At 33.1% G+C, this 25,800-nt stretch overlaps 1 protein-coding gene across 8 annotated transcripts; it reads left to right on the top strand.

Moving 5' to 3' along the window:
• The first annotated feature begins 591 nt into the window (after positions 1-591).
• On the top strand, positions 592-25,166 carry LOC128181838 (EF-hand calcium-binding domain-containing protein 4B-like). 8 transcript variants are annotated; one of them, XM_052850384.1, is made up of 25 exons: positions 592-726; positions 3,653-3,750; positions 4,701-4,787; positions 6,120-6,163; positions 8,130-8,382; positions 8,755-8,911; positions 9,287-9,433; positions 12,379-12,469; positions 13,796-13,891; positions 16,438-16,509; positions 16,829-16,944; positions 17,183-17,254; positions 17,362-17,413; positions 17,979-18,020; positions 18,633-18,730; positions 19,048-19,323; positions 19,865-19,930; positions 20,346-20,651; positions 21,014-21,067; positions 21,167-21,218; positions 21,650-21,788; positions 21,966-22,047; positions 22,280-22,505; positions 23,373-23,449; positions 23,767-25,166. In XM_052850384.1, exons 5-25 carry the CDS (start codon positions 8,136-8,138, stop codon positions 23,855-23,857), a joined length of 2,559 nt encoding a protein of 852 aa, XP_052706344.1. In that variant the 5' UTR covers positions 592-726; positions 3,653-3,750; positions 4,701-4,787; positions 6,120-6,163; positions 8,130-8,135; the 3' UTR covers positions 23,858-25,166. The 8 variants fall into 8 exon arrangements, with proteins under 8 accessions (XP_052706344.1, XP_052706351.1, XP_052706381.1 ...); XM_052850391.1 differs by lacking the exon at positions 592-726 and adding an exon at positions 2,845-3,332; XM_052850398.1 differs by lacking the exons at positions 592-726; positions 3,653-3,750 and adding an exon at positions 4,056-4,070.
• The last annotated feature ends 634 nt before the right edge of the window (positions 25,167-25,800 follow it).

Below are 25,800 nucleotides of genomic sequence, written 5' to 3'. Positions count from 1 at the left end.
GCAATTGTTACTGGATAAAATTAAACTATTAGCGGAGAGAAAATAAGTTGGTTATATTATATGTTACTTTTGTCCCAAGAAAACAGAGCTTTGTTATTGATAACAAACGAAATGGGCTAAAACTCAGGACTACAATCTATAGATTCTTATTCAGGTAACGATACGAGATACCTCCATCTTATCGTGACGTGCTTCCTATCGAAGTAAACAATAAAATCAAAAATAATTTCATGATTTGTTTCTTTCCCAAAATATTTACCTAACAGGATGGCGCAATGGGTTAGAGCCTGTAAGTCTTGAGTTCGAATCCTCAGTGCTAGATCTCTTATAATTTTTATCTTTCCCAAATTTTTTTCTTGGTCAAATATTGTAAAATTTGATAATTTTAAACCAGTGGAAGTATTCTGAATATAATGTACTTTCATCCACATTTACATAATGTACTTTCATCCACATTTACATCGGCGGTTGTCCCTTTTGAGAGGTGGACTGGCAAAGTGGATGTACATGTATGCCTGTCCACTATTGTCCCTAATTCCGAATAACATACGTAAGATTTAACATTAATTTGAGGCGCCATTTTTAAATGGTGGTTATTATAGTTAAAAACACGAAAAGTTCGAAAACTAAAAGTAAAACAGCCCATTTTATTTTCGCCAACTTTATGACAAGTCTGATGACAATGAATACATGGATCGGCAAAATGAATTGTACATGTTGTATCGAGTAGGTTTCTGAATTTTTTATTTAACTATACCTAATTTGAACTAAACATTACCATGATTACAGCATTGACAATGCCAGTGGATATATCCACAGGAGTCGGCGATTTTATCAATTTCTGGAAAATAAATGAGAAACAGGCAAAAATCCTACCAGTGAGCTTCGTGAAGCGAAGCTCACTGGTAGGATTTTGCTTGTTTCTCATTTATTTACAACAAATTGATAAAATCGCCGACTCCTGTGATATATCTATCACTATCAGTATCAGTGACAGTCTATGACATTTATGTTCATATAGTGTATATTTATGTTTCTTCAAAATAAAACCGGCCTGGACAATTGATCGCCACTGGAAGGTCGCAAAGGAATATTTTCTTCCATGATAAACACTCTAAACTGCTAAATGAATCAGAGCATGCATAGACAATGGTGCTTCCAAATAAGTAGTGTAAAAAATTTAATTGCATGACTTAAATTAACACTGGTGGTGAAAAGTCAGTCCTCAACTGGAACTTAAACCCAGGACATCAGACATCTGGCCAACAAAATTATTCTGAGTTATCTTTATTCAATAACTATAAATGTTGGCCCTTGAAATCAACAACTGACAAACTATAGTCTATATAGATATGCAAAACACAAATAGTTCTTTTAACTTAGTATATAACTCATCTTCACAATGTCAGGGGTCCTGAGTCCACTCATGGCCGTGAGTGGACTTGGGACCCTTTACATTGTTAGGATGTATATAACCGTAAGCTACATGCATGATACTTAACACATGCGCAAACTATAATCTTTCAATCATCCAACTCTTTCCCTCTTGTACATGTTTATTGAATGTTTTATGTACACTGGATGTTCTATGTACAATCTTCATGTTGCCCTTGAGGGCCCTTAATTGGTATAATCCCCTTACATCTTGGGAAGATTGATGTATTTCCCTGCTCGAACACAGGGCTTTTGGCATACTGTGCCAGCACTCAAACCACTGAACTTTAACTACCAATTAAGTCCCAATACGTTAACAAGCTGTTGACTGATATTCGCATCCCTGTTAACTTAGTGATCGACATATTCCCCCTCTTTGTAGAAATTTATTCTCATATTTTCCCTCTTTGTAGAAATTGATTCTCATATTTTCAAATTTACAAGACGAAGTTAATGATGTAAGGATATTCATCCTCAAATTTACAAGAAGAATTCTACGATGAAACATAATGTTGTAAGGCATGTTCCTTGGGAGCTTTTGAATGTTTGGTGCCAAATGGATGTCTGGGGATGAAAAGTCAAGTCATAACTGGGACTTGAACTTTGGGTCTCTGGGGTACTATGAAAGCGCTCTAACCACTAAGATACTGAGACCCGATATATTGACTTACAGTCACACACCTGTTAACTGGTTGACAATTTAATCTTACAGGAGTAAGGATTGAAAAAATGTAATTTTGTTATAATTCATATATCACTGTTTTAGGACAGTACACTCTGACAATTTCTGTGTGCATGCTGTTAATGAAGCCATAGAAGGTATGCAAATGGGTGCTAATAATTCTCTTTCAGTAAAGACTTTTGAAGCCCCCCCCCCCCCCCCCAACGGCATTGACATGGGCTCAAAGAGTGATAAGAGATTTATATGCTAACTATAATAATTGTAAAATGGATACTTGAGCTTGCAAACTACAGTACATGTATTAATCATGTAACTGATGAAGCCTATGGCCTTGGCTCTTGTTTGTTTAAATTTGTAATTTTGTCACAGCTTGGTTGAAGATCAATCAATCTCTAAATTATTTCCAATCAACATCAGCATGTGATGTGATATTTTGTTTATATGAGTGAAATAGGCTGATTTAGGCACAAACCTGAAATGATTGCAAAACATTAAGTATGAATATCTATTACTTATACAATGTTAACTTGGTACATGTATCAATTTTGGGAAATCTAGCTGATACTGCCACTATATATAGTATTAAAGTTCTTAGTCAGTACATGTAATACTTAAAGAATCATAAGAATGATTTTATTTCAAAGCTGCTACAGTGTACATGTATATCAAATATTTTATGTACTATCAAACTGCTTGTAAATGTTAAATTATTATTGAATTGTCATCTCTTCAGCAATCTGTGTTCAAATATTAATTTTAACCACAAAAATATTTCCCCCTCAGGGACCTGTTATTTGTCCACTGTTGTATGCTTGAGTGGTCTGGAAGGGTTGATCCCCTGATAATTAGTTTTGTATCGATTGAAATTTTTTGGAAGCTTTCAACTTTGCTCAGGTAATTGTAATTCACCAGGTATATCTGCATATACGATACCTGAGATGAAATATATGACCAGAGCCACTCAGGTGTAAGTTTGTATTAAAGCTAAGCACTTTAAGGAGAAAAACAAACAAAATGAAAAGGAATATATATAAGGTAACATATACACATGAATAAAGGCTTTTGAGTTATTGTTGAATTTCATGCTTGAATGATGGGTCTTTGAGAGGTTAAGTAAGTTCTAAACATGTGCATATATATACAGTATGTATTTCCTATCATCGTTGAAATGATCAATGCTGATCTGTGTGGCACAGCAGGATAATCAGACATTGAGGTATTGTACACTGCATGATATGTCACAAACCTGATTTCAATTTCGACAGCTGCATCCAAGCATTTCAAACAAATGAAGGCTTTTGTATACATTTATTTTAGTTTCTTTAAAAAGCAAAGGTGTTTATGTTATTTTTTATTCCTTGCCCTTTAGCAGTCATTCGAGACAGAAAAAAGATATCCACACTTTTCAATTCTTTTGGCTGTGTTGTTAATGTCATTTCTCTTGTAGATAATTTGGTTAAGTTTGATTTTATTTGTTTTGAAATGTAAAACGATTTTTCTTTGCATTAAGAAATATATATGATTATTTTGTTACAGATCATAAGAGATGGCACCTGGTACATGTAAGAGAGGGCCGTAAGGAAATAACAGCTGAGCCTGGGCATCTACCTTCATTTGGACTACGTTGGCATCAGGTGAGTTTGTTCGTCACACTATTGAGTTGTTCACTTTTTTGATGGACCAGGCCTTTGAAGCCAAGCAAGCACATGTTGTGTATTGATGTTGGGGGCAGTAATGAGGGCTTGCCCAGGCTTTGTAGTAAGGTTGGTGACATTTATAGCTTTCTTGGCAAGGTCTATATGGTAACCTATGCATCGGACAATGAGTGGATTTGTAGATAGGTAATAGGAACATATCTATTGACAGCAGGTATTCAGCTTACTACAAATAAACCTCAGAATTTTGGCTTGTTTATGTGTAGTTGTACAGGGGAAGCTGGAACTAAATCTCTAAAGTATGTAAATGAGATTTTTTTGTAATTAGTTATTCTAAGGTTTAGGGATGATTTGACATCTTATAGATATTTAGTTGTTGAAAACTTATTATTTAAAGCAGCGAGTATTTGGTTCTTAATTAACTGAATATCTTTATGATGAATTTTTAATGATTTCTTGTGCTTGATGGAGTCATTAAGATGAAGGAGATGTTTCTGGTTCATTTAAGATGTACTTTACTGATGTTTTCTACTGTTGACTGGACCAAGTAAAAGCTTCCCATTATATTGATTAAGTCAAGGAGAGGGGTTTATATACCATCTCTAGATGATAGAGGCAGCCATATGTACAAGAAAAATAAATTATTCCACATTTTGATTTTAAGTACATCTGCTTTTTTCTAAGTATTAAGTATATAAAACTCAAAACTACATGTAAAACTAGAAAGAAAATATTGAACAACACACAATCATGTAAAAACTAGCCTCGACTTCAGTTAATTGTGTGATTTATATGTGTGAAGGGTATTTTTTTTTATATAGCAGTTTAAAACAGCTGTTACCAACCAGAAATCAATATGAATTTATAATCTGAGACAATGCAACTTTGGTAACTTTTATATTGTAATGAGGCAACACATTGTGTTTCAGACTGTGATAATTTAGAACTACAACCACCAGCTTCTGCCACACTGAAATTTTTTGACTTCACCTCAGATGTAACATTCAAAGGCTCAGGTAAAATGATATTTATTTTCAACAAAATTCACCAAATACTGGGTATATGTTAGAGACTGCTTGATGCTTATAGTTGATGTATTAGTTTCACAAGCTGATTCTAGTCTAGCTGTCTGTACAAATAACATGATCAGCAACCATGAACTTGTAGTGTATAATTAAGTGTGTTTGAACTGTTGTATAGACATGTCCAGATCCAGGCCAATTTTTCCAGAAAGGTCCAAGGGATAATTTTGTTTGCCTGAGGCCTATTTTGGTAATTTTATCATGTGAATTTAATGTTTGAGTCGGGGGGGGGGGGTTAAACCATACCCCGGCCCTTCCCCATGAAAATCCCCCCCGCCTTCCCCCCGATCTGTTCATGGTATAGATATACTGGTACTCCTTTGTTGTACAAGTACTACAGTTGTAATTATGAAAGAAGGTTATCATGAATTCAACATCTATATATCTAATACATCCACTGATGTTACTGCACATCTCAGCTCTTGAATAAAGAAAAGTCAGCTAGCCTAAAAAAAATGACATCAGAATGAGTTGAAGAATTGTTCTTTTACTGAGTTACATGGAAAAGAAAATTAATCATATACATGTACATGTATTGTAATTCTGTCCTGATTTCACCTTCTTGGTGATGCAAAATGATGCCGAGTATGTAAGAAATGTACTTGTTCCTTGAAAAGATTACATTTGGGGAACAACTCTTCTCAGTTGTTTATAAAGAAATTTTGTGACACATTCAACAAAGTTAAAGGTATTTCCATATGAATACCGGTACTTTGATAGGTGTTATTCTATTTCATTCAACAGCCTACAGAAGTTGCTCTCTGGGTTTTATTTTAGCATGTAAGGTCTATGCCTTGTATGAGACAATATCTCCTTCTCTAACAAATGCATGACTTCATAGGCACAATAGATAAGAACTTAGCGTTGGACTGTGTTATTGCAATCTTATGTAACTTATCACTCTATATCAGTCCAAGTCAATTGACACAATTAAAATACAGGTAACTGTGACTAGGTACGTAAATGCAGGACTAGAATTGTCCCCAGGTAAATTTAGAGTAAAGATTAAATGTCATTGATAGGGATTAACATTACAAAATGTAGTTTTTATGTGTGGTTGTACGAAATTCATCTCTCCTGTTATAAAAAAAGGTGGGTATTAATTTCTCTCTATTTTTGATGATTAAGGAAACGAGAGTTTGCTACGTAGATATTTGCGATTTAAATAAAAATCCATGCATTTATAAATGGAAATGCAATATGTTGGGCCCTGATTTGATGAAATTTTGCATGAGAATTTTATTTTGACTGATTGTATTTTTATAGGTGGATTCGTACAGGATTGGGGGAGTGTTGACAAACAGCTAAAGGTAAGACAAAGTAAACAAAGTACTGATTTTAACCGACAGGTAGTTCATGATATGATAAAATAGAGCAGTTTAGACATAGAGAGAAAATGTACATCATTAGAATAGCCTGTAGGTATTTTACTGTTATATCTCCTAGACAATCAATCTAAATGATATTTTACTGAAAAACCTTTGGAAAGAGTCGATAAAATGTGCTGAAATGTGATTCCATTTATGCATTGTGGGATATATTAGAGAGTATGTATATGGAGGAGCTAGGTAATGTATTGATGTTACTGACCATTTTTGAGTGTATATCATATATCATGTCAGTGGATGTAATGGTTGTGATTATACTGACAGGAAAACATGCACTGACTAAATTGAAATTATGCATTCTACATGTATTCTGCATTCAAGCATTGGCTTTTTTTTATTTTCATATCAGGCCTTAGGATTTTAACATAGAGTTTTATCTGGTTATAAAGTCTTTGATTCATTGCTGTTTGTTTGAGTCAAGAGTTGACAGTGAAAAATACCTCAGTACATGTACTTGTTCATTATTGTGTAAGTCATCTATAGCAGATTAATCAGCCTAAGTGGTGTGAATTGATCCAGTTAATTTTTTCCAACCCAAAAATGTAAGACTATCTCCTCAATTTGATATGGCAAATGTATTGATTAAATGAACTTAATGTACACTTTGTTTATTCATTTTACTCGATAGCTTGTTCAAAGTCAGCTGTTGTCTGATCAAACTGCAAACTTAACAGTTATCCGCTCCAATCACATTATTTATAAAGTTGTTTGAGGAAGTAAATTCACAGGTTTTGTGAATTGATCTTTTGTGAAAATCAATACTTTGAACTGATAAGTCCGATCCTCAGCCCTGCAGGATGACATAATATGAAGGGGGACCCCATAAATCTGATATCAACACCTCCATGTAGTGAAATTTTCTGTCAAATTGAGAGTGTTCGTGTTCAAGGATTGACTGCATAGCAACCCAAGCAAGTAAACGTTCTCTCTTTATCACTCGGTCCAGTTTTCTTTGATTTCGCATGCTTGATCACATTCTGTATATGTATCATTAATTAGAGAAATGATTGCTTTTTCAATTGTTTTTTGCTAATTAGAATTACCCTTGGAGAGACAAACTCAATAATTGTGTAAATAATCCATCCTTTGTAATCCATAAATGTTTTCTTTAATGTAACAATAACATTTAGTTTTCCAAGAAAGAAATCTTTCTTGGGCAATTGACATATAATTTATTGACACAAGATAGACATGTTTTGATAAGTTAATGGGTCGGTGTCTCATATTGTCGAAAAATATTCTTACAAATCAAATATGCATCCATAAATTGCAAGTAAATTGCTGATACTTGATCAAAATAAGTGTTAGAGGTTGATCGGGTTTATTATTGAGTCCATCATTCTGATGCAAACAAAGTATGATGAATGATGATATTCACCTTCCATGTACTTTTTATAGATATGTGGTAATAAATACATAATATATATCGTTTGTTTACTGCTTTTCATGAAATTGTTTATGTTTCTGTTGTGTATTTTAGTTATACAGTCCTCTATCATCAAGCAAGGTGACTCAGATTTCTCAGAAATATATATTTATAACCATGCAAGACCTGTGGTTATACCTATGCAGTATGCACGTTATAGTAACACATTTAAACTAAACACGTTATTAGCTGCTAAAATAATAAGCTTTCTGGGAAGGGATAACTTAGTGATAAAAATCCAATGATTAAGAAGTTAAGATAGTATATTTTAAATGTATTGTATATTTTTTATGTCATGATTCAAACTTCCTGCTATTTAATACAAAATGGCAGAATAAACTTCTTGCATAAAGTAAGGAATCTACAGACTACAGTACAAAAATAATATGGATGCAAAATATTATTCATCTATACTTTGTGCATCATTATAAGGAAATTAAAATTTATTCATTACATATTTAGAATTCTATGAAAACCATGGAACATATGGAGGACATCCCTTCAGCTGAGGAGATGGAGGTCTTGGCTAAACAGAAATCTCACGAGCTGTTTGCGCTGTGCGACACAGAGGAGAAGGGCTTCATCACCAAGCGAGATATGCAGAGACTGCAGACTGAGATCGGCCTGGACCCCGAGCAGCTAGAGGCAGTGTTTGATTCACTGGATGATGATAAAAACGGATACCTGACTCTGGAGGAATTCACATCAGGGTTTGGTAAGCATCATGATCTGGTTGGCTATATCTGTGTTATACACAAGTATGAGGGCTCAAACCTGATACTAGCTTGTATTTATGAACACCCAGCTGTCTAGCTGAAGTTAAAGGATTTTTTTCAGAAAAGTACTTGACATGTACAATGAAGTCAAAAATAAATAAATTGGGAATATCTGTAATTTTTATAGATATGGAATAAAATGTTTAAATAGTGCAGTCTTGTTTTCTTTTTTCTTTTTTTTTTGGATAACCTTTATTATACAATAGTTACAATGTAATACATGTATTACAAGCGTAATGGGCTTTACAGTCAAAGCATCAGGAGTTATCTTTCTTTGTCAACCCAGATTTTTTTTTTCTATTTGTAAACAGGAAGTTATCTGGGAATAGCTCCTTCTCCTGATGACAACAGCCTGAACATGAGCGGAGGGGACCACTATGAGGAGGATATGATGGACAAGGCTGAGGAGGAGGAGAAACAGTTCAACAATATGATGGAGAGCATCGGGGCTGACCGGGTCATTGATGAGTAAGTCAACTCTTATGTTTATATATAAGTATATAGCCGGACAAGTAACCATGGTCATTACAGATCCACTGCAACGTTAACAGAGCATGCCATGGTGGGAATAATGATATTGTGTAGCTAGCTTACTGCATGTATTTCATTTTTTAGGGTTTTTCTTGCCTAAAAATTGCATAAATATATTAGCCTATACTACCGTAATTAGCTGTCGTGGGTGGGGATCTTAGTGGTATGCCATATACCCCAAACTTTCACTTGATTTTCTGCTTCTGAAAATCGAACTAATACAGGCTATTATATATGTTAAATTTACAATGTAAATACTGGTGTTTTTTCAAATAGCGAACATTACATGCATTTTGATATTTTGTACTGCAGTCGAGCGACAGTGAAAACCCTGTGGATGAAGATCAGACATGATGAGCCAGAACTGATGTCAAACTTTGAGGACTTCCTCTACAAGATAACCAATGATATCCAGAGGGCCAGAGGAGATTTCGAGTCACTGGAGTCTGCTCTCAAAAGGTAAGATGCATACACAGTATATGTATCTTGTATTGAGTGGTTAAAAGTGATAAATAGGGGTCTCTCATTCAAACTGTATCTATCAAATTTTACTGATTATGAATCACTGGTGCTGGAAAAAAAAAATTTGATGCAAGATTTTACAATGGAAAAAAGTGTAATATCATAGGCTTTATATTATTAAAAAACTTTTAAGATGACATCATAATTCTCTATTATCTTTAGAAAAAGAACATTATTTAGAACAATCCTATGAAAAGTGAATAATTTTATTCTATTTAGTATGGACTTGAAGGTTGTAAGCTGAATTTCACAGTCATGATTTTTTATGGTTTATTCTTAATTTACTCCAGAAGATTTGTTTTGGTAATACTAGGGGTAGTTGCATAGTGATTTTTTTTTTGGGGGGGGGGGGGGGTTGCTGGGTGAAGGCTGTGAAAACTTAGACATTTTGAAGTTAGAAATCCTAGATTATCAAGTTATCAACATTTTCCTGTGTTGTTTTAATTTGGTTGATACAGTTGTTGCATTGTCAGATTTTAAACCTCGCATCTTCTAGCTGGCTTCATGTGTGACAGGAAATGATTGGCGTTATTTTTGTAAGGAGATTAAACAATAGGCGTATTTTCTACATGAGTGAACAGTTTGCTGTTTTCTTTTGTTTACAATATACAAATAAAAAAAGCCTTTATCATGTTATGGACTCACTGTAAGATAAGAGGATAACAAAATCATTTTCTAAAAAAATACAATTGAGCATTGTTGTGAGGTTTTGGCAACACTGCAACAGCAAGGGTTTTCTTATTATTTCCACTGATCAACCATTCAGAGTTAAACAATTTTTTCTTTTTGCAAATGTGAAAATGACTTTGATTCAAGCATAATATTATAACACTTTACATGTCATTGCATACCATGGTATTATTCAGCCATTACATATAAATTACCTATGCAATTTTTACCAGTATGTTATATAATCAATGATTCTGCTGTCCTAAAGCACTTTTAAGATCAAAAGATGAATTCTGATATTTAATTAATGGAGAGATTAAGTATGTAAATGCATGTGCATCTACAAGTACATATACTTGTGGAGCTAGATGTGTGTTCAGAGATGTTGAATTAACAGCATGTGTTCATGTAAAAGAATTTGTAACAAAATTTTTAACAGTGTTACTTACTTTCACCATTTGTAATTCATTGTTTTAAGGTAATTATTGCTCTATTTCAAAAATACAAACATGTTTTTAGTTTAAAAAGCTACAGAATTTTTTTTACGTCCATATGCTGGGACTATGCACAATGCAGAATTCATGACACAATATACACATTAAATTGGTGGATTCATTTAGTTACACCTACTTGTAGACATATCAATATGTGTTCAAACACTTAACGCTATTTGTTTGCTTCTGAATTGTAGGGCCGGGAGAGCAGACTCACCCAAAATATAAAAAAAAATATATATAAAATAAAAAGGAAAAGAAAACTTCCCATTTTCATGAAAATCCTAATCCATGGTGTTAAAGGGGGGGGGGGGGGGTAGTATACTTAGAACTTCAATTTCACTCTTCTTTTCTTTTTTAACATACTCAAAAGGGGGGGGGGTTTCTACTCCATGATAGTTCAATTTTCTATATGTAAATATATATAATGCTTCATGCCATGGTGGGGGATGGAAATAGATACCTGGAAGTTGAAGTTACCCTATAAAATAGGTAACAAACACGAGGTCATGATAACCTGTCATAAACCTGACTGTTTTAGGGTGTAGCTGACAACAAACTTTTAAATAGGCTGATAAGGAGGTCTCCTAGGCTAAACGGAAAACTTCTCTCTATTGATTTTTAAGAAGATATACCGGTTTATAACTTTCTAAAGAGGCAGGTCTATTTTGCATTTCTAATGCTCAGGGAGATAGCTGGGTGTTTAGGATTTTTAAAACCCAATTTGGCAAAGGTGAAGTATCACAGTTTTTTTTCAACACATTTTAATTTTTGAAGACATGTCTTCTTTTTAGTTATCCAAAGATATCAATTTACAGGTACATGTATAAATGTTCAAGCTACATTTTGATGGATTTCTTTATTCATTGATTTAGTATTTCGTGTATTGTTCTTAAAATGTATTTTGATTTTGCTGAATTGAATGACTGTCATTAGTATGTCTAAGATTTTCCATCCTTTTCTAGGTTGAAGAATCAAATTGATAAACTAACGAATATTGACGAGACACTCTAAGTATTTCACTCAAAATATAAGAAACATAAAACAATACTAAATATAATATTGATCCCGCATAGTCAATGAAATTTAATCATAAAACTTTACAGTGCATCATAAAGTTTAATTGACTTTGCATTTAGTCTAAATTTAGATCTATATAAAGTTTGCCTGCGGTATCGTTAAAACATGGGAAATGATTGTAACAAAAACCCCTAGGGTCATTAAGTTTACTCACGTACAAAATGGGATGACATAAAATACCATGTTGTGAATCGTTTAATTTTGTGAAATTTTTACTACTAACATCTTACTGTTAGTTGGAGTAAAGTGTATGATTTGTTGTTGGATTGAAAGGTATGATCTGTATGCAGGGAAATGACGCTATTATAGATGTCTGATAACCAGTGACCCGAATTGACACGGGATTTTTCTGCTTTTTTTCTCCCTGCAGGTAGAGCCAGTCAATTATCTGGTTATTGCTTGACTAACAAATAAGGAAGATTTTGTGTGGCATTTGGTAATTGTTGTCGAATAACAGTGATTATGATGTACAATTTATTCTATAATAAGTTAAACACAGGACAGCTAGTGCATAAGAGATTGTGAGATATAAGCTTTATGAGGAGAACTATAAAAGTCTGTGATTTGTGTGGAGTAATTATGACTGTCAATTAGCTGGCTCTATATCAACAAGCATTTTGTTTTTTTGTACAATTTTAGTAAGAACACGGCACACGACCAGGAAATTCAGAAACTTTATGAGGAAATGGAGTACCAGATCAAACAAGAGAAAGAGAGGATTCTGACAGAGGTAAGCTATTATAACAGTGACAACTGAGAGGGGTAGGGGTGGGGGTTAGTGGAGGGGGTGGGGGTAGGGGTGGGGGTTAGTGGAGGGGGTGGGGTTAGGGCTGGGGGTTAGTGGAGGGGGTGGGGTAAGGGATGGGGTCTAGTTGGGAGGGAGAGAATGATTCAGGGATTAGTTGGATAGGAAGGTTTTTGCAGGTGAAATACACAATTTTTAAAAGGTGTTTGGTTATATGTTACAGTGGGGGTGAGATAGTTGGGGATAAAATTAGAAGCATCTTCTTGGCTGGGGAAGGATGGTACTAGGGTATGTAGAGGTGATAATAAAGGACCTTGTGGTGATTGAGATAGAAGCAGTGGATTGAGAGTATATGCAAACTTAGTAGTATACATGCCATGAATTTTTATCTAACAATCTATGAAATTTGCATGATGATCAAATCAAAAATGTCTAGAATGCCATGTAGTTAATACATGTATTGATGAGGCCAGAACATGTGTATCCAGGAATTCTTATGTAGCACAGGAACTGGCATTCTAGATGGAAAATAGTTTACAAAATATTGACAAGTTTTCAAATTCTATGGATTTATGAGTTTGGAGTATTTTAAGCAGAGTTAATGTATTTTTCATCAAAGAACAGGTAAAAATATCTTACAACATTGGAAAGATGAAATAATCCTAGTGAAAAGATAAAAAAAAAATAAAGCTAGTGAAAATATAAGCACATGAAACAAATGCTATGAAAAACCTATCAGTTCAATAGGTTTAGCTGTGATTTATTGGGGTCAATGCACCACATCTTTGGGTTGTCAGACATTAAGAAGACTCCTCACTGTTGTATTCTGTATTGGGTCAGCACTCAACATTAATGGTTATACAGCTTGAATATGATGAACAGATGACAAGGTGTTTATCATCTTGTTCATCATGTATAGAGTGTAGACCTGGCTGTTTGAAGTCAGAGCATGATGTCCACTTGTCCAGGCTAAGGCCCACTCTCTCTCAATTTATTTAGGTGGTCATCCATTATCTCCTGTTACCTGTGCACATGCTCTACAGGTGGACACATATTTAGAGGATAACGTTTACATTTGTGGCGTTACTTTCAAGTTCTGCCCATTGCTCTGTTCCTTTTTATTTCTTACTGGTTTCATTTTTTGCAATTATGGATTCTGAGGAGGAAGTTTTACCTGGACAGCTTTGTTTTAATGAGCTTAAGGTACTCAAGTAAAATTTGGGAAATATTTAAAGTTTTCTTTAATTAATAAGGGTGAAAATGATACTTTTGGATTAAAGATACAAATTCAAATATCTTTTTATTTTTTAGGAGCAGCTGAAAGAGAGACAGATGAGAGAATCCATGGAAGAGGAATTGAAAGAAAAAGACAGGCAACTGCAGGATCTCCTTGCCAAACACCAGGAGGTATTTAAAACAGCTGTTCTACAATTACTTATATAGCATGGTTCTCATCACTATATCTGTGAAGCAATAAAGATGGTACATGTACTTGTACAGAGTTGGATGGAATTGTTGTAGCCTTTCAATATTAATAAAGTTTCAATTTCTTCAGATATTTTAATCATCTTTCCTAAATTGTTAGATGTATTGGAGACTAGACTTTACTGACGTATGTGGTAAACATAGTAGAACTTAGAACAACTAACACAAACAAGTGCACAATCCTGTATTAAATGAGTGTTTATCTGTATCCATGTACATTGTGAGATATGAAAGTAAATCTTAGTAGAGTATTTTAAAGATCAATTCTATGTAAGAATCAAAATTCGGTGGCCACGCATAGTCACGGATTTTCTTCATACTTAACTATTTGATAGACTTTGGTGAGTAATAAAGCCTAACACCATTTGTTTGTTGCTATGTGACCGAGGGTAAAGATGTAAAAATGGCATTTTAATGCTTATTTGAGAACATATTGTGAGTAATGTACAGAACTTGGGGTTTCCAGGGTAGAATATATTATTAAAAATAGTTGTCATTTTTGAAAAGAAAGAAAAAAATACGTGGAGAAACGCATATTTTTAGAGCATTTCCATGGTTACTAAACAGAAATTCTAAAATCTGTTTTCTTCATCTAATTTGAATAAAAAGTGCAAATCTTGGATTTTTTGGTAAACACTATTATGATTGTGCAATTTAAAATTTAAATATGAAAATTGAGAACCGTTGCTATGGTAACAAACTTAAAAATAAGGAAAATTATAATATTTTTAGGCATCTTTAAATTGATATTTTTCACTTATAACGAATAAATATATAAAATCAAATGGTGAGAAAAAATAAAGTATGTCCTAAACTTTAATGAAACTTGAAAAAAAATCTGAAATTTTCTAAAACTAACTGCCGTTGCTATGGACTTTTCAAAAGTAAGAATTTCTGTGTGATTTTTACGCAACTTAATTTTCCATAGCAACAACACTTCTCTGTTGCATAACAAAGGTTTTTGTGGTGTATAATGAAAATTTAGATATATTTTTACAAGTTCCAACTAAAACAATTGCAAATAAATTCTAAAATTAGGAATGAAAGCATATCAAAATAACCTTCAATTTCTCAGTTTTTCTTAATTTTTGGCCTTGTTGCCATGGCAACGGATGTCAATTTTCATGATAAAATATATATTGCATGGACATTGATATAGATGTAAAAATTTAACAGTTTCCCATTTTGGCTTATTAAAAAACCGCAGAAAACTGATTTCAAAAAATTGTAACGGTTTCCATGATAACATTTTAAAAGTGTTGGTTTCTCCATCAATTTTCTGATATAATTAAATAGTTGAAAATAGGACAAAGGCTGTTTTGTGTCTTTGATAGTTTACATTAGTGGGCAAAACCTTCTAATATGGCTTCAAAGTAGGTAAGTTTTGCTATTTTCCCATCTTTAGCCTCAATTACCATGGCAACGGTTACCCCCAGCAACCAACTTTTAGTGTTTTTTTGCGTTTTACACCTAGGTGTGTCCATGTATGAAATATAAGGAAAATTGGTGACTATGCGTGGCCAGACCCTTTTATAAATCATTGATTCTTACATAGAATTGATCTTAAATGGCTACCACAGACCCCGTAACAATGAAGTGCTTCTAGTTCTAGAAGGCTAAAATAGATGCCTTATTAAAGAGATAAGTGATACAAAGAGTAAATATTTGTGAACAATTTTATTATTATCAAAATATTATATCATTTAATATTATTAAACATTTAAATATGCTTCCTTATATGGACCTACCGGTATATAATAGTGAGAACGTTTAATTCTCTGTGAACTTTTTCATGATGTCACAATGATTACAGCATGTGGTGATTGAAGGTTGGATTATTCTAAACATAAAAACATGATAATTTGAATGATTCTAAACAGTTTCCCTTTTTCAAACGAAATTACAAGTAATAAACAGCAATGTTAAAAAGTTCACCAGGATATGAACTTGGTTTGTACGTGATCAAATCATCTGAGAAGCTCTTCGGGCGTCACAAGATTTGATCATGTGACCAATCAAGTTCGTATCCCATGAACTTTTTAATTTGCTGTTTATTTCTTACTAATAAATATGGTAAAAAAAAATAAACTGAAATGATTATCATGTACAAGTAATCACCACCCCTTTATTAGAAAAACCAGTCTTTTTGTGTGTTTTGAAACTTCTAGTACTCTTTAAACACAATTTCCAGAGTATTGCAAATCCATGAAATGTCTACAGTCTTTATCTATTTATTCAATAGAATTCTTAAATTAACAAAATGCACCAACTCTTGTTATGCATGCCAACGCCTCTTTCTAGCTGTTTTCTTTAAGATATTTGAATTATAAGACTAATAATATATGTTATTTGCCAGGAATAACTGTCAACACATATTTTGAGTTGTTAAAGAAGCCATATTGTATGGAATGTAGTTTAGATGAATTGACAAAACATTATTGTTAAAAATATTCTTTTTCCTTCTTCAGATGGAAAAAAGGATGAGTGATTTGAACCAGACAGAGGTGGAAACAAAACTGGAGAATGACAAATTGATGAAGGTTGGTTTACCGGTACTTGAAATATTGCGGTTTCATCAATATTCGTTGAATACCAATTTTCGTTGATTTCATTGTTAAGTTGATCCACAAATTAAATGTTCATTGAAGTGCAGTTTCTATTAACTTTTGTATTAATAGGGTCATTGGCCACAAATTTATATATCCTTGAAACTGTGATTTTTACTTTATTCACAAATATTGATACCCTTGAATATTTATGAAACCACAGTATTTCGCTTCAAATCTATTCATACCTGTGCTTATGATAATGGGGTTTTGGGATGAATATTGAGACTGGCATTTGTTTATGGTTTTCCAGGAGAAAGAGGCTTTAGAGGAGATGTTACAGCAGTCCCAGGAAAGCCTGGAAGAATCCAAGTCCTACATAGGACAGCTGAGATCCCAACAGAAGGACGAAAAACGTGAGAGAGCAAGGTATGTGGAGGCAGTCTACGAGTTTGTTACACGAATTGTCACACAGAGATGATACCAATGCATGTACATATAATCCTAGATGCATTACCAATCAAAGTAATGTTAAAAGTATTGTTGTGATTAGTCTCATCGAAACCTAAGGAAAATAATTCTTTGTGTCTGGATGGATTTTTTTCTTGTACTAGGTAATGATATAGAATATCTTTGTTAAGTATTACTTCTTTCTTTTATTCAACAGAGCAGCTTTGCATTTAACCGAAAATATTGCATTAGAGAGAGAAAGTCTGGTCAAACAACTTGATTTATTGAGGTAGGTATCTAAACCTCCATCTGTAGATGAGGAGTTTCACTGTTTGAATTTTGCTTCACCAAAAGTTCATAACCATTCTGATTTGTGTATTTCTTTTTAATCACCAGAGATGTGAACAAGAAGCTTCGTGATGACAAGGATGAGGCAGAAACAAGGCGGGTACATATGAGCTTTTATTTAGATATCCTCCAACATATAAGCAGCTCTTTCCATCAAACAACGCTATCTCATTTTCTCTTTCATATCTATTTCAAGTACATGTATATGATCTTCTTCATTATTGGATAGGACAGCACTATATGTCATTATTGCATACCATCTAAGTACAAAACAAACAATATGCAGACTTTTATTTAGAGTTTTAGATGATTAGTAATTTTAACTAAGTGCATGTTGAAGTAACCAACATTTGGTAAAGTTTGGGACAATTGAAATACTAAGAACTAACTTTATATGGGAGTAAATCTTCAGAGAAATGCACAATGTCTTGTGTTTATTGAAATCTGAACTCTGCATATTCGTTTAAGAAATCACTAGTATATATACAATTTTTTGCACACAGTACAACTAATAATCATATATGTATTTTAATCATAAAACATGTGATGATACAGTGTCTTCTTGATATTGGAGATCAGGGAAGCTTGATCATAGGTTGATTTTATATAAATTGATTTGTCAGTGCAGTGAATAGAAATTTGATGACAGTTTGTCATTTTGTCAGTTTGCTGTCAGTGAGACGGACAGTTCAGATGATTTACACCAGGTAAACAAACAGACAAACAAACAAACACCAGTGGAATGATTTTGAATTATGTTGAAGTTTTGATTTACATTCTTGTTTGTAGTTAATTTTATCCAAGTTCCTTATTTCACAGTTATTTGCTTTATATTACTAGATTTCATTGCATGGCAGGCAGCTAATTGAATAAGATGAATTTAACGAATTGATTTCATATTGCATGGTGCTATTAGCAATGCCTCTGGACAATTAAAGATAGTGACAAAGATTTTTAGCATTAAATTCACTTTTTTTTTTAATCCTGCATGTTAGTAACTAAAGAAGTTAGTTGACTATTGTTGCACAAGTTTTTAAAATCACCTTGAAGAAATATGATTTGTTGAAATGCATTTAATGCTTAGTTTTACCTGAAATTTGTACCAGCAGTAGAGGAAATCTAGTGGGAGTTTTTTAAATGACTTCCTGTTGTTATCACAGATTGATATTTTAGGTAGATTGATATTCATATAAAAAGTACAGAATGTGTTAAATGTTTTCTTTTCTTTCTTTCATAGATTTTAATTGTTAGTGAACATTTCCATAAAAAGGTGTTCTTTTACTATAAAATAATGGAGATACATTTGTGAACTGTTACAGATTTTGGAGTCAGAAGCAAATGCAAAGAGGCAGTGCTTCCGGAACCAGGATCCAGCCAAACGCGGCTCCATTCTCGGAAACTACTTCCCTCCAAGCAGGTACTGTATACCTACTGGTGTACCACTCACAAACTGATTATATTTCTATGAAAGAAATTGGATACTTATATAATTATTTCTGTGAAATAAATGGGTACCTTTATCATTTCTTTTATAGAGATGCATTAAATTTTATGTAGATATGAAACTCCTAAAGCAAATTCATGCACTTTTACCTGGAAAATTTCACTTTTTTTCACCTCGTTAACTCTCATTGAATGGGAACAAATTTAGAATAGGTGAAACATGTTCCAATATGGATTGAAGATATCATTGTACAATACAGTTGAATTATGGAGAATTGTTGTTTTACGCAGAGGTAGAATGGACTCCACCAAAGAATCCGTCTCGGAGTTTTCGAACGACGAGGATTTAGAAGAATCTCCGCCTCATCATCACTCACTTCATGACATCACGGACATCACTGATGACATAGAATGCGATGATGAGGTCATTTCACATCAACACACACAGTCACTAGATCATGTAGATAGTCATTATGGGATAGGGACGCAGAGGTCAGAAATTAAGGACAGCCACAACTTGGATCAGACAACAAGTAGCGATGGTGAAATAAATGTTAGAAATACCAGGTACCAACAGCTTATGAAATATCTATATATGGGTTCTTTGGGGGAAGATTCCATGTAGCATCTGTGAAATAATTTTAACAGATCAAAAAAAGAAGAGGTTAATTTCTAAACTGTTTTAGGAAGAACATTTTTTTCCCAATTATCCTCCTCCAGAGAAAGTTGGAAAATTTTACTATTTCATTTCACCCCATGTCTCTTTACTGAGTGAGTAAAAAGGGATAGTCCTTCATTGTCAAAGTAAATGTGAATATATCAGAAACATTTTCTTTACCTTTTGATTATCAATAAGTTTAACTGGTTTTAAATTATTTAGAGAGAAATATATAAACTTGATCATGTACAGTTGAACTTTGATATCTTGAACACTGATAACTGGAATATTTAAACCATCTCATATAGTTTGAGATAACGAAGTTTTACGGTATATTACCGAGGTAAAAACTTAAATGTAGCAGATCTTTGATTGTAAATTCTTGGTACTTGTTACTTAATACTGTATATTCATCTCTCTAACACATGCATTATGTTTTTTTGTCAATAGAGAAAGGCACAAGCAGCACAAACGACAGAGAAAGAAAGCTCACAAAGCGACAGTTGACGAGAATAGGTAATTTTAGTATGCATGGCTATGAAGATATGGGTTTGAAGTGGATCTCATTAACATCTAACTCTTGATAAGCAGGAGAAATATTTCCCCAAATGAGGGTTTGAGGGGAATTATTTAGAAGAGAGTAATTAGAATTCATTACTATGCTTTTAGTCTGACGGAATTATTCTTGGCTAACATTCTGTTTTCAAATGTTCAAATGCTGTCAATTACTGTATTGTAGAAACACATGTGCCTAATGTCAAGAAAAAAAAATAAAATTTTGAAATCAAAATATAAGTTTGTTAAAAGATTTTTTTGAAGAAAAAGAATGATAAAATGTGATTGACAGTATATACGACAGTAATACCATTTTGCTGTAGACAGTTGAATTCCTGTAGAGACAGAACATTAATTTCACCTGGTTTTTGCTTAGTTTGCACAAAACTAGATTCCATGGTGGTGGAAACTGTTTCAGCGAAGATCTGGAGGAGGAAGGGGACAATATTGACCAGCAGGTGGCACCAGCGTATGAAAACTTATTGAACGGCGACCAAAGGAGAGAATCCATATTCATGGAAACAATGGAGGATTACATGAGGCGACTGGACAAACATTCACATCAAGAACAAACACTAGCCCCTAGTGAACAAAAATCAGTAGCAGCACCTGCTTTTAAAACAGAAGTTCTAGAGAGAGGGGGTAACCGAAAGTGGTCCATGGGTGCTACTAGAAAATCAATGTATGCATTAAAAGCAGTATTGAAAATGTTTTCTTAAGAGGGACCTGCTATTTGGAAGCCTTGTTCAGCCCTTTGGACTTGTATAGCTTAGCCAGATACTGGTGCCTGCTACTATGGGTCCGATTCACTGGGGTGGTTTATTTACTGGTGGTGGAGGTTGTAGGTTCAATTCCCTGGTCAGCTAGAGAGGTGATTATTTAATGTAGTGAGTTTTGCATGGGAACAGTTTTTCTTTTTAATAACATCCTTCTAACATTTTTCTAATCCTTTAACTCATTTCATATTTCATTGCACTACCTGTCTGAATGCTATGTTTATAACATTTAATGAACCTGATACATAGAACTAACATCAAATTTCAGGGTTGATACATCACATACTAACATAATGGAAGACAGTGAAGACCAGTTAGATGGGTAAACTAATGATTTAGTTTTCATCATAGTTTGCTTCATTGTTTTGTTGAATAAATAGATAATCATTTTGATTTATTGCTGGATTTGTTTTAACAACAGAAATGGCATCGTTCCTGAAAGTCCAAGGGGGCAGCCTGTTGGAGAGGACAAGGTACATAACTCTTACTGGTTGAAGGAATGAAAGTTTTTTCGAAAATGCCTTTAAATATTTTTAGAACTACTGTGTCATAGAAATTTTAAACAGAACTACATTGGTGTTCAAAATTTAAATGGGGTAAAATCTCTGTATATTTTGATAAAGTGAAAGCAAATAAGGGGCTAAAATGACTTTGTAAACAAGCAGTAATATTGCCTCTCTTTAGAATTCGGCTTACACACAATTTTTTATATGTTTCAACAATCATTCTTGATTGATGATATTAATTTTTATTTTGAAATGAAAATATTTGTATTGGATTGGTACAGATTGTCATGTGTTGCAGACATTTCTCTCATTTTGTTGGAGTGTTTTAATTATACAGTTCATAAGATGTTATCCTTGCGTTGGTTGATGTTGTCATGATTTGTTTGTTACATTAACAGACTGATGAGGAAGTGACTCCACCCCCCAGACAGAGGCTGTTTAAGGTCGTGTTTGTGGGAGACTCAGGGGTTGGCAAGAGCAGCTTCATACATCGCTTCTGTAACGATCAATTCAACCCAACATTCAGTGCTACCATAGGTCAGTGTAAAAGCAGAGTTAGTCTGATCAGCATAGTAAATTTCCCTTCACTTTAAGAGTTTAAATCAGTTAGCAGTAGACATGATATACATGTTTTCTCCTCATTTCATGATACAGTACAAGTAGTGCAAACTTATAGCTATGGAGGCTTGAATTGTTTTGTTTGGACTTTTACAGGTGTAGATTTTCAGGTGAAGAGTATAGTGATGGAAGGGCAGGTGATTGTGCTCCAGTTGTGGGACACAGCCGGCCAGGAAAGGTAACTCCCACAGTCCTTTTAAAATTGTTGTCATTTCACTAATATAAATGTAAGAGTAAATTTAAGATTTTTCCATTTCTTATTTTTAAAATTCAAGTCTTTATTTGTTAAACAATCAAATTGAAAACAATATTTAAATGATTTATTTTGCTTCGTTGATGCACCTACAAGTTTGTTAAGTTCAGTGCCTCTTAATAAGATCATATGCTTATTTGAAATTACATGTACTTAGGTTTCGAAGTATCACCAAGCAGTACTTTCGAAAAGCAGACGGAGTGATTCTGATGTACGACGTTACAACTGAAGCCACCTTTACCAATGTCAGGAACTGGATCACTAGTATCCAGGAGGGGGTGGAAGAAGGAACAGCCTTGGTTCTTGTTGGTAACAAGACAGACTTGATTGAAGAGCAGGACAGAAGAGCAGTGAAAGTCAAGGACGGCAACAAATTAGCTGCTGTAAGTTTTCATTAATACAGTTACTTCAGTTCAACTAGAATATCAAGAATGCATTAATTTTGGATATATTTAAATAATAAAATGCTTTTTTTGATGATTCATGCAGGAAATGAAGGTGACGACATTGCAAAAAAAATGCAGATTATGTAAATTTTTTCTGCAATGATCGTCGCCATCATAACCTGCATGAATTATCAAAATTATTTTTTTTTTTAACAAATTAATAAGATGAGTGTAAAAAGTAAGTTAAATTCACTGAATTACTGTTTAACGAGGCTGGGTCTAATTTGTTCTGCCCTAGATTTTTGAATGAATTTTCTTAACATGAATATCTACTGATATAATTATTATTTTAAGATAAAAAAAAAAAATAAGACATTTACCACACCGTTTGTTTAAGGGGCCATCTCAACGTTTGTTAATTTTTAACATAGGACCCTATGGGATTTTGCTTGAAATGTATCAATTTTGCACATTGCATGCTGACGTATTGATCTTTAAATGTATACATATCAATATAGAATCTGCTATACTAATGAAAGTTGGCATCAACAGGACTCGAACTAAAAATAAAAAAGTACGAAATTTCTTGTTTGTAAAATTATAATCTTGCTACTATTCTGTCTCGTCTCCTACGGGAATGCGATTCTGACATCATCATGATTATTTTGTGAAGTTTGTGATTTTTCTTAGGTCATTGTAGGTTACTTTCAGGGCATAGCATCGTCAAAAGCCACAGATTTTCTATCTGTTACACTGGACAGATAGAAAACCCCTGGTTCCGGTGATGCAGGCATAGATAATTCATGTTGCTGCTAATAATATTCATTTGGTTTATATTCAAGTTAACAACTGTTTTTTAAACAGGAATATGATGCCTCCTTTTTTGAAGTCAGTGCCAAGTCTGGAACAAAAGTAAAGGAGTGTATGGAATCTCTGGCCAGGTGATTAGTGTAGCTTTTAATTACATTAGAACAATTACTATAGTATATCTATTATATTTTGAAATTTTGGTTGAAGCAGCTTCAACTCAATCCAGTGCATTGTTAAATATGCATATATGTTTTGACATAGGTAATTCAGAAAAGTGCTAAATCAAATATATGCTACCTTGTTGAATATCTGTTTTCCATCAAATATTGTTCACACGTAGTATTTAATATTTATACAGTTTTTATATATTGGAATATCCATTTAATTGTATTATCTAATATGATTATTTTAATTGTTTGATACATATTGTTTTAAATTTTCTTTTTAGAATTTTAAAGGAAAAAGAAGATGATGAGATTGAAAAAGCCCTTCATTTGGAAGATGGTGTTAAGAAGAAAAAAGGTGGATGCTGTAGTTGATGCCTAAAGAAAGATTAATGATAATAATATACTCAGTTTATGAAGGAACATATCAGCTGCTGTCTTGTGTGGTGCAATTCCAAAGCTTTGGGTGTTTATATTTACCTCACAAACAAGGAAGTCCTGTATTTTGTCTTTTCCTTGATGCTTCCCCTGTTTTCGTTTGTTGTCCCAAGTTGTTGACATTCTAGCAATTGATTTCTCTGTTTTATTTGTATATTCCATAATAACTGATCTCCATGGTTATAGAAATCCATTATTATAGTGCAATAATTTAGTTGTTTTTATTAACTGTTTCCGTTATGATTTACATCAACTTGTGTCTTTTTTATTCTAATATTTACAGAACTATTTTTAGAAAGGTCTGCATTCTCTTGATTTTCATAAATCGTCTTTTTTTTTAAAAGAAAGAATATGCCACTTATAGTTGATCATGATTATTTCTTCAAAGTAGAGATACTTGTTCCAGTGTCCTCTGATTTGTGTGATTGTATAGCTGTTGTATTTACATGCACTGTTGTCTAAGACTTTTATGTTGAAGTGGTGGTCATACTGCTAGCATGTACAGTGTACATGTACATGTATGTTTCATATTGATACATAGGCAGTTTTTTTTTTCTATTTTCTTACATTAAAATACATGTACATGTATAACATGCATTTGGTGTAGCATTATTGTATGTTACATGTGCTTGATGGTTTAGAATTTTTTAATTTATTGAATTTAATAAATGAATAATGTCTCTTTAGCCCTTTTAAGATTTAACAATATCAACTGAATTTTTAAGTTTCCAATTTTTTTTTTACATGATATTGTAATCCACATGTACTCAAATTTTCATTTTATAGTTTAGCAACACATTCAACAAATCCCTGATTTTTTAATTTTTTTTTTTTTATATTTTTCAGTTTAAAATCACCATTATCTCTTTTAAAAGTAAGGGGTAGGGAGACATGTGGCATTGGTATACTTCGTTAGAGAAAACAAATTAAGGGTGCTATGATCAAGATGGGTTTTACTATTTTATTTTGTGTAAAATACATGTATTGTTATTCCAAACATTTTGTTGCAATTGTTTTTCATGAAAGAATAGTTATTTTTTTATTATTTTATATATGTATTGTGGTGTTTTACTACATTTCATATTGTTTCAATGAAGGAACAGAATTTTTATCATTTCATCATAGAACAAACACATTTATGTTTACACGTATGATGTTTTATCATTTGTGCAATTGTTGCAAGAACATTCTATTACCTGTTCTAGCAATTTTTTTCCAAATTATTCCAATTAAACTGTTTCAAGAGCTTTGGTTTTCAGTTAACTAGGTCTTATTCACTAATATTTAAAAATGTTGAACACTTGAAGGTAACTTTATTTTCACCAATCTAAATAAAATTAGATCTCTTCATCTGCTCCAATTGTGTAGCGATCTACTGGAGTAGATCAATGGATTTAATTTTAATTAGAATATATTACCATTGATGATTCTTAGATGGTAGTACTGAAGTTGTTGGTTCAGAGGTTATATATTGACTGATTGTGATTGCTCCCTGTCGATATATTTTTTTGTCAGCCTAATGTGTTTTACGGCTGACAGATAAAAAATATTTCGCTGATCCAAACATTGACTGAAATGTGACATGTACGCAATGTAATATCTCATAAACATATTTCAAAGGGGAACCTTTGGATCCGCGTGAACGACTTAGTAAGAGGAAAGTTGTAGTTCTTTTTAGTTTTCTTTCCCATTCAATCTTTTATCAGTATAGTTTATAAATCAAATATCGGTCAGAGTTTGTTTGTGGAGACGAAGAGTACTATGGGTAACATGTTTTTAAACTATTTTAATATGTAATCGTCAAATTTAAAGAAAAAATGCAATACTTTAACTAACATTCCAAACTTTTATTGTTTATAATATTGGCCGGGGGGGGGGGG

Source organism: Crassostrea angulata, chromosome 1, assembly GCF_025612915.1.
Source record: "Crassostrea angulata isolate pt1a10 chromosome 1, ASM2561291v2, whole genome shotgun sequence".
In the NCBI taxonomy this organism is placed as follows: domain Eukaryota; kingdom Metazoa; phylum Mollusca; class Bivalvia; order Ostreida; family Ostreidae; genus Magallana; species Magallana angulata.
This window is presented reverse-complemented; position numbering and strand designations above follow the sequence as displayed.